General features: G+C 38.4%; 1 protein-coding gene across 1 annotated transcript; it reads right to left on the bottom strand.

Annotated features, from left to right (window-relative positions):
• Positions 1-1,262: 1,262 nt before the first annotated feature.
• Positions 1,263-10,161, bottom strand: LOC138618218 (protein-glutamine gamma-glutamyltransferase 2-like). The gene is made up of 13 exons (XM_069693801.1): positions 10,076-10,161; positions 9,502-9,690; positions 8,688-8,921; positions 8,328-8,446; positions 8,012-8,140; positions 6,921-7,089; positions 6,252-6,384; positions 5,999-6,102; positions 5,304-5,392; positions 3,705-3,858; positions 3,232-3,320; positions 1,837-2,020; positions 1,263-1,657 (listed from the first exon to the last, which is right to left on the bottom strand). The coding sequence occupies exons 1-13, from the start codon at positions 10,083-10,085 to the stop codon at positions 1,476-1,478; spliced, it is 1,785 nt and encodes a 594-aa protein (XP_069549902.1). The 5' UTR covers positions 10,086-10,161; the 3' UTR covers positions 1,263-1,475.
• Positions 10,162-10,424: the final 263 nt, after the last annotated feature.

Here is a 10,424-nt window from a genome sequence, read left to right on the forward strand (position 1 = left end):
GAAAAGCCAGACTCCGTCTCAAGGTTTTTACTGTTAATACATATTCAGTTGTACTAGGGGAGAGCAAATAATGTAAATATATGTATCTAATATATCTATAAACAAAAATCCAGCCACGTTTGAGTAAAGTACAGATATCTTACCAGAAAAACTTTGGTAAAAGATAATGTCACCTATTAGAAAATGACTTGAGTTAAAGTCTTAAAGTATCCGATGTTTATTTAACTTAAGTATTAAAAGGAAATTTGTGTTATTAAATGTACTTAAGTTTTAAAAGTAAAAGTAAATGCTGTAATTAAAAAACAAAAAACAAGTATTGTTTGACCAAATACTGCCACTGTTGGCTAGTGAAAAATCAAGATTAATCTTGTTCAGATATTATGATACATTGGTACTTGCTTGCATCAGACATGCCTGGCTTGAGTGGAAACAATGTAGAAACTTTTTGAGAAGTACTTGATGATTGAGTTCAAGTTTCCAACCACTGATTCACCAGAGCTGTCTGTATTAGTTTGTTATCAAATTCCCTCCAATTCTATTTTGTAGTAATAAGCACTTCAAATGTATTGGAGTAAAATATATATTTTGTTCAGTAAAGTGAAAGTTGACAGAAATATACATCCCAGTCAAGTTCAGATACTCCAAAAACATACTTAGGTACTGCAACCAAGTATTATTATTTTCAGACATTACACCACTGCAAAAATCACAGAAAAGTGATTTCAAATCGATATTTGAGCTTCAGACATCACCTGTCTAAACTAGAAATGAAAGAAGAAGGAAATGAAACACAGCAGACTGTGGCCAAGTCAGAGTAGTTAAACGTCACAAGTTGAACCTAACCAAGATGGATATGACAGGCGTGTGCTCACAAGTGGTGGTGGCGGAATTCAAATATGAACCACATTCATGTTTGTATTGATATTTATGCCAGAGATAAAACTATACAAAGTGAATTAACTTTTTTCTTTGGACCTTACTTATATTAATATAGGCTGAAAACTGAAATCCAAAAAACCTTTTTTAGATTGCTTAAGAGATGAAGAAATGTAAAAAAATTTGAATGAATTTTTCGACCATAAATTTTAAACCCCCCAATTTTTTGAGGGTGAACACCCAAGATTAATGTCAACAATTCAGTATCTGACCAAAGATGAAATGTAGTCAAAATCTGCTCTTCTGTTCACGAGTTACGATGTTAAATAATGGACAGAAAAGATTTTCTCCAGAACATTGTCATGTCACAGAAAAGTTGACCTAAGTTGACGTACGTTCGCATGGAATAAGACGTTGCAAAAACATAATGCCCCTGGACATGGCTGCCTTGTGAAAAACAGTTTATTAATGTACTTCATGCTTAAATTTATGTGCACTGATTTCTTGCTACTCAAGTTCAGTTTCGTCCAGGAATGTCAAAACATCATTTATTCACTTAGATATATTCTCCTGAAATGTGACATGTTTTCTGGTTTCTTTCACTGTCCCTCCATCCTTACCTTGATATTTAGTTCTGGCTGATCAAGCACGATGGTCTTCTCAGCCTTGTGTAAAGCAGTCACCTGCTTGTCGATGGCGACGGTTAAGAGACGGATCATCCTGTCGGAGGTGATCGCTGCTCCATAACTGTCATACTCCAGTTTGAGTGACAGGCGCCTTTCTGAAAACACACATTTTATGCTTTAAGATATCATTAAGACAATGTCCAATTGAGAAATTGTTTTGACTGAAACCTTGTTTCAAAGAGGTACCTCAAATTTTGGGGCATTTCCTAACAATTGGTTCATGTTTTTTTGTGAGTTCATGAAATTCACAGCTCACACTGACATCAGAGCTAACCTTCTCCAGGCGGCACCTCCACTTCAATTGAAGCACGTCCGCAGTTGTCTCCCTGTGTGCCGTTGTAGCCAACCGCTGTGGCTGTGAAGATGAACTTGCAGTCCTTTACATCCATGCCGTCGTTGGTGAGGATAGCGAACACCTCAAAGTTTGAGCCCACGATCATGTTGTCGGAGAGCTTGATCTTAAATGAGAATCATAAGGTGATTTTTGTTTAGGGCATTCATGGTCCATCTAATAATAAAATTCATTCAAATGGATTTTACATTTCATTCATCTCGTCTAAACACAATCTGAAACAACATGATTCTGTTTGGATCAGTATATCAGCACTATATTAATATATGTAAGGTCCAAAGAATTTCAAAGCTAATTCACTTTGTATAGTTTTATCTCTGGCATAAACAAATCAATACAAACATGAATGTGGTTCATATTTGAATTCACGCCAGTTTGAAAACCACTTGTGAACTGCACGCCTGTCATATCCATCTTGGTTAGGTTCAACTTGTGACCGTTTAACTTACTCTGACTTGGCCACAGTCTGCTGCATGACTTTGACACCATTACTGTTTTGTTTCATTTCCTTCTTCTTTCGTTCTGTAGTTTAGACACAGGTGATGTAATCTCTCTGAAGCTCAAATATCGATTTGAGTCCTTTTCTGTGATTTTTGCAGTGGTGTAATGTCACAAAGTAATAATACTTGGTTACAGTACCTAAGTATGTTTTTTTGGAGTATCTGAACTTGACTGGAATTTTTATATTTCTGTCAACTTTCACTTTTACTAAACAAAATATATATTTTTACTCCAATACATTTGAGATACTTTATTACTACAAAATAAAATTGGAGGGAATTTGATAGCTCGATAATACAGACTGCCCACAAGCAGCTCTGGTGAATCAGTGGTTGGAGCTTGAGAGCTCCATCATCAAGTGCTCTCAAAGACCTGCTTAAGTTTCTACATTGTATTTCCACTCAAGCCAAGGCATGTCTGATGCAAGCAAGTCGCAACAACATCATAATATCTGAACAAGATTAATCTTGATTTTCATTTGTAGCCACAGTGGCCCCGGATACAGTGTCGCTTTAATACTTGCTTTTTTTTTTGAAATTACAGCATTTACTTTTACTTTTAAAACTTAAGTACATTTAATAACACAAATTTCCTTTTAATACTTAAGTTAAATAAACATCGGATACTTTAAGACTTTAACTCAAGTCATTTTCTAATAGGTGACATTATCTTTTACCAAAGTTATTTTCTGGTAAGATATCTGTACTTTTACTCAAGCGTGGCTTGAATTTTTGTTTATAGATATATTAGATACATATATATTTACAGTATTTGCTCTCCCCCTGGTACAACTGAATATGTATTAACAGTAAAAACCTTGAGACGGAGTCCTGGCTCTTTTCCCCTCTTCTCTAGCTTGCTGTGGTGCTGGGCCTTCTCATAGACACGCCTCTCATCCTCAGAGCCTGGAAACAATCAGGATTAAAAACAATAAATATTTTAAACAAGATTTGACAGAGTAAACAGGGTTTTTTTTCCCATCTGCATATAGTTTCAGGAAAACAGAGCCCTAAATCTTTAAACTGAGGAACTTGGTCATGTGTCTGTATTCGTTCAATGTGAGATGTAACATGGGTGTTTACCACAGAAGTAGCATAGTTATATGCACATCCCATGTGCTGTAGGTGAAAGGCCAGAAAAATATCAATTCACCAACTCAAAATCACAATTATTTTAAATAAACAGCGTTATAATCAAAATGAAGATCCAACTTGTATATTTTTAGATATGTTTGAATAAGTCTGTGGTTTAGAGTCAAGTATGTCTGTGCACCTGTGACTCTGCAGTACCTTCTGCATACTTGTACTGGTGTGTGATGTCGTCTCTCAGATATGAGCCCACAGCCTTGGTGCTGATAAAACATCCAACAGACGTGATCGATCCATTGAACCTGACAAACTTTCCGTTTGACTGGCGCACCTTGTCCACGACATCTGCATTAACCTGACCCCAGACACAAAATTTCATTAAATAATACTGAATACAAAGACAGCCACTAGGCACTGTACAGTTTGAAAACAGGCGCTTAATTCTGAACAAGCGGTTAATACAACAACAGCAGAAAAGTATATTTTTATATACAGTGGTGTGAAAAAGTGTTTGCCCCCTTCCTGATTTATTTTTTTGTAAGTCTGTCACATTTAAATGTTTCAGATCATCAAACAAATTTAAATATTAGTCAAAGATAACACAAGTAAACACAAAATGCAGTTTTTAAATGAAGGTTTTTATTATTAAGGGAGAAAAAAAATCCAAACCCACATGGCCCTGTGTGAAAAAGTGTTTGCCCCCTCCTGTTAAAACATAACTTAACTGTGGTTTATCACACCTGAGTTCAATTTCTCCAGCCACACCCAGGCCTGATTACTGCCACACCTGTTCTCAATCAAGAAATCACTTAAATAGGACCTGCCTGACAAAGTGAAGTAGACCAAAAGATCCTCAAAAGCTAGACATCATGCCGAGATCCAAAGAAATTCAGGAACAAATGAGAAAGAAAGTAATTGAGAACTATCAGTCTGGAAAAGGTTATAAAGCCATTTCTAAAGCTTTGGGACTCCAGTGAACCACAGTGAGAGCCATTATCCACAAATGGAGAAAACATGGAACACTGGTGAACCTTCCCAGGAGTGGCCGGCCGACCAAAATTCCCCTAGAGCGCAGCGACGACTCATCCGAGAGGTCACAAAAGACCCCACGACAACATCCAAAGAACTGAAGGCCTCACTTGCCTCAGTTAAGGTCAGTGTTCACGACTCCATCACAAGAAAGAGACTGGGCAGAAATGGTTGCATGGCAGAGTTCCAAGACCAAAACCACCGCTGAGCAAAAAGAACATTAAGGCTTGTCTCATTTTTGCCAGAAAACATCTTGATGATCCCCAAGACTTTTCTGAAAATACTCTGTGGACTGATGAGACAAAAGTTGAACTTTTTGGAAGGTGTGTGTCCCGTTACATCTGGCGTAAAAGTAACACCGCATTTCAGAAAAAGAACATCATACCAACAGTAAAATATGGTGGTAGTGTGATGGTCTGGGGCTGTTTTACTGCTTCAGGACCTGGAAGACTTGCTGTGATAAATGGAACCATGAATTCTAATGTCTACCAAAATATCCTGAAGGAGAATGTCCGGCCATCTGTTCGTGACCTCAAGCTGAAGCCAACTTGGGTTCTGCAGTGGGACGATGATCCAAAACACACCAGCAAGTCCACCTCTGAATGGCTGAAGAAAAAAAAAATGAAGACTTTGGAGTGGCCTAGTCAAAGTCCTGACCTGAATCCTATTGAGATGCTGTGGCATGACCTTTACATACCTCTAATGAGGACTGTGTTCACAGTTGTGCTTTTCGACAATACATTTCAATAACAGATTTCAGCAAAGACTCACCTCAGCAAAAACAAATGGGGCATCATATTTCCTGGTCAGCTCGCCTTCCTTGATCGCCTTCAGGGAAGCTGGTCCACAGCAGAAAACACCTGACAGCATCATACATCCACAAAATAGCCCTTTTTAGAAGGTTGTTTTTGCTGAGTGGATATTAATACAAAATGGAGAGCAGCCAAAAAAAAAAAAAAAAAAAAAAATCCAGAAAGAGAAAAGTCACCATGTGACATGTTCCCAAAAGACTTTATAGGCACAAAACAAAACACAGCAAGAAAACAAAATAACAAAAACCACATTGAAATATCAATCAATGTTAAAAAAAGTAACAACCTGGCTAATAGCAGCGTGATTATAAACCTAAAGCACTAACTATCAGCAACATTTAGCAACAAAAAAATGTAACAGCATTTTGTATGTGGGCCCTCCAAAGGGGTCAGATTATTTGTGTTAGGTGTAATTTGTTCAAATAAAACTGAAAAGCTTTAAAGAAGAGAACAATCTCCATGTGAACATGTCGAGCACAATATGCTGACACAAGTTTGAAGTCAGCCTGAACCAGACCTCAAAGCTGTGACTGTCACAAGTCGAAACTAACCACCATGGTCAAATTTGGTGCCCTCACACGCAAACCCTTATAACAGCTCTTTAAGGCAGTTTTGATGTGTGCTTTTTTATTCTAATCATGTCTTTGTCTTCACCTTCACTTCTCTCCTGTGGGGTTGGGTCACTGGTTTGCCACCCATCAAACCGCTGCCCCAAGTCTGGACGAGTCATCCAGCTATCCACCCAAACATGGAAGTTCCTGGAAAAAAAATTTTAATATAGAAACTATAACATGACCCTTTTGCTTAAAACTGTAAAATAATCAATGTTGTATTCTCTGACATGGGATTAATGAAAGATGACGTGATAATTTAAAAAAGGATTTAATGAAAGAGACTAACAACTCACCATATTGAGTCTTTATGAGTAATTGTTTCACCATTTTCATCATACAGTCTTTCTATCACCAGGTCGCCGTGGCCGTCGTGACCAGATTCAAAGTTAGTCACCGCTCGACACGGGATGCCCAGAGCACGGGACACTGAAGGAGGACGCACAGTCACACTACATCACACCAGCTTTATAAAGCAAACGTTTGAGACCGTGTCGGTCATCAGAGATAAACAATGAAGGGCAGACAGGAACAAAGCCATGAGATTAGATTCTAAATTTAGGGTTTTGATTAAAAAGCTGTGATTGTTGGCAGTAGAGGGCAGCTTGAGGATGTAACTGGCATGAAGCAGTAAGTTATAATGGTGAAGGTCAATTATACAGTGTTGTATGGTGCTGTAGTTAAAGAAATTGTTTCTATAATGCCTCAAGATAGGTGATAGCCTGTTGGCTAATTTTATTTTTGTTAAATAGAATTTAACAAACAAATTCTCTTGTTGTTGTTTTTCTGTTAAAATTGTTAAGATCACATTAAAACATGTGAATATTATATTTCTAAAACAAAATAACCAAATCTCAAAAGCTTAAAACACGTAGGAAAATTGAATAAGTGGGTGAATTGATACATAAATGAATGATTAAAAAAACAAATGAAATGACCATATAAACTGCCCACTGTGCTCCAACCTGTGCATCCAACAGCAGCAAAGACCCAACACTGGCCATAGCGGACGGGACCACTTTGTGCCCACTGACGGAGAATTTCCCCGCTGCCGAGCCACAGTGATGGATGAACCCCACCAGTATAATCTTTCCACTCTCCTACCACCACGCCCCAGTCATCATCACTGTTGATCTGTGGCCGGAGGCAGAGAGCAGAGAGAAAGCACTGAGAAGAAGAGGAGCATAAGTGAACATTGCAGAGAAATGAGCAGGCATCAAAGTTTTAATTAAAATTAAATTGAACTAAATATTTTCAGAATAATTTCACATTCCATCAATGAGGGACATTTACTATTTAATTTATTCATTTTAAATTAGTATGTACAAAATGTGCTTGTTTATTTGCTTTTCTTCACAAGATGTTCAAGGTAACACTCCCTTAAATACTGAGATTTTTATTTTATCTTTTTACCCTGATTGTTTTTTCAAAGGGGCAGGACATTAAAAAGGAGGACAGTGTTGGATTTAAAAAAAAAATGTGAACAACGAAAGTTTTGTCAAGTTAAAAGATACAGATCAGCGCTAACTGATTAAAGCATATAGGGTTGAAAAGGTAAATATAGACCATTATGACACGTTTGTAATGCTGGCTTTGAAAGCGCACTCTCAACACTCTATACCATATAACCTAAATATAGTGCATGATCTTTTCATGGTTATCAAATTGTCTGGAAATATCCCTGATTTCTTGTACAATGACAGCAACTGAAGACACCCAGTAAAAATAGCTCTGGATTTCTCTTCACTATTTTGCCATGCAGCAGCAGAAATAACATGCCAACAGACCATCATTTATTTGTTAGTTTTTACAATGCTCTCTGCCGCTTGTTTGGAGTGAGCATGCAGGCTGGCTTTCTTTTATGCTGCTTTGTATCACAAAGGTTTCTGGGGGAGAAGCGAGAGTTTGAAAAGAAGGACAAAGGTTGGCCCGCACAACGATAAAACACAGTGAATACTAAAGAGCAGACAGAGTTTTCTGATGCACCACGGTAATCTTAAACTAAAAGCATCCTCGGGCTCTCCCTCCTTCCTATAGTGAACAAAAGCAGACCAACCATGGCACTCAGCACTCTGGTCACATAGACAGGATTTCCCCGGGCAGAGCAGTCCTTATCGGCATCAGAAATATATTTTGGGTTTTTATCCAGAATCTTCAGACAGATATCCAAAATTCCTTCTTCAAACTGCACACAAACAGAAGAGAAAACTACTTTATTATACCAATGTTATTAATAAAATCTTATGTTTGATAACTGTTTATAAAGAAACAGTCTTTCTTATTGAAGGATTTGTAGACATTTTTATGTTTTACTTAAACTTACTAAACTCATTGTAATGTTTGACACTGACAGCGTATGACCTACTGCCTACCTGTCCAAAGTTCCAGGGTAACTGAGTGATTCTCGTATATGTTCCTTTGTAGAGGAGCCCATGCTGTGCCAAAACATACTCCTGCCTACTCGTCTCATCGTTCATGTAAACAGCATCTCCTGTTAGTCAGAAAAAACATTCAGACCATCCTACAGCAATAGCACATACAGTAAATGTCTCACGTTTGCATCATTTGGAAGAGAGGGCTGTGGTAGATAGGTGTTTATAAGTTTGGTTTAGTGGTAAATTACGTAAAGACAAGAAAGGAAATAGAATTTTCAGGTTTGACTGACAGAGCAGTTTAACCTAAAACATGTATAACTCATTGAGGTCACTTTCAAGACAATAGTCTGTACTCACTGGGGCACCAAGCATTGAAAAGCAGGATGAACTGTCCTAAACTGGTTTTCTGGCCCTTCTGGTCCACAGTCAGGGAATAGAGCCCGATGGGGGCGTCAGGAGAGGAATTGAGGGACACAGTTAGTGTGTTTTCAGATGGATCATTAGCAGCAGATGCACTCCACTCAGTCTCTGAAGTAGAGTCATGTAGACAGAATGAAACCTTGGTGTCTGAATCTTCTCTGGGTATTGGACCTGGAGACACAGAAATGGACATAAACTGTGATTCTAAATCCAGATGAGAGACTCAAATATTTCAGCCAGGTTTGACCTTGTATTAAAGAAAGAAATAGGCCTTTTTTTTTTTTCTTTTTTTTTTTTTTTTTAATCTACAAGTGATGCTCTAAAATAGTCTGAGCAAATATGTCACAGACTATTCCTGAGACCACAACCCAACCCGGCAGAGCCTGAGATTCACAACGTTTGAATGGATAAACGCAATATGGACAGAGAAGAATGTATTAATATGGGAGGAGGTCAGGGAGGCGGGGGAGATTGGCATCGGATCCGTGGCGGCTGGTTGCAGAGCGATGTGGAGTTCACGGAGCAGGTAGGATGAATGAAGGCTGGCACGGTTATAAAGCCCACTAATTGGGACGGACTGGAGCCTTTGAATGATTAGACGTGAAAGGGGCTAAAGACAGACTCCACGCCCGCCTGAATTACAGAGAAACTCCATATTCTTGAGAAAACAACAACTGCTAATGCATAAACACAGTGTCTCAATAATTATTTGTCTCACACATATACAAAATAAAAAAACACTGATGTGTACCAGTTTCAACGATGAGAGTGAAGCTGGATTGGCCCGGTTTGAAGTCTGTGTTGCTGCCTGGTGTCAGGTGTATAATGATATTGAAGGGCTGTCCCCTTCTGACAACCAGACGATTCGCTCCATACAGCTGTGTGTGATGGCTGCTGTGGTTGCTGTCAATGTCCAGATCACAGCGCTCAATGCCCAACACTGTGCATAGATACAAAGACAAAAAAACAACTTGTCACATCAGTAGAAAAAACATTTGCACCAATGTGGACTAACTTCATAACCCGATGACTCTATTAAAAGTTGAGTAACACTGAATCTGCAGCGGAGAATGTCCTGCTGATGATTTCTTGTGATTTATCATCTGTGAGGAAACTTTGAGCTGCAGATCAATGTCCCAGATCTGAGATATCTCATGTCATCCACCAGAATGGTGCTCATCACATTTCACTCATGGCTCTCAATCTGACACTCAAAGTAGACTTTGAAGAAACACCAAGAGAAACTGTATGTTCACTTATAAAGATTACACTTCATAAACAAGTTAACACCTGTACTACAATTTGAAACAAATAGTTTTCCTTACCTTCACTCATATCTGCAGTGAACTTCGTGTCCCTGGACTTCTGTGTGGAGAGCGACTTTAGCTGCAGCTTTATTGGTTAATGTCCCTGCAGTGTAACAGCCCTTGAGAGATATTTGTAGCATGTGAAACCTGATGAGGACACCCCCATGTGTCTGGTCCTCACATCACTAATTCTATTATAAGACAGGCAGGGGAGACACACTTACAACACTCGTTAGGGCCCGAGCACCGATGGTGTGAAAGCTCTAATGTTATTCAAGGAATTATTTTTATTTTTCTGGTTCCTTATTATTATTCTCCTCCAAGTGATTTGCCTTTTTGGAGGCTTTATCATATTCAAAACCTCATC

This window comes from Brachyistius frenatus, unplaced genomic scaffold (assembly GCF_029030835.1).
Source record: "Brachyistius frenatus isolate BFR_SWC_R1_liver_20210118 unplaced genomic scaffold, ASM2903083v1 Contig_16, whole genome shotgun sequence".
Classification (NCBI taxonomy): Eukaryota; Metazoa; Chordata; class Actinopteri; family Embiotocidae; genus Brachyistius; species Brachyistius frenatus.

Excerpts from the sequence above, each read along its gene's own strand:
- LOC138618218 (XM_069693801.1), bottom strand. Across the intron at positions 6,103-6,251 it reads ACTCATAAAGACTCAATATG|GAACTTCCATGTTTGGGTGG; the intron begins GTGAGTTGTTAG and ends TTTTTTTTCCAG. Across the intron at positions 3,321-3,704 it reads CCAGTACAAGTATGCAGAAG|GCTCTGAGGATGAGAGGCGT; the intron begins GTACTGCAGAGT and ends GATTGTTTCCAG.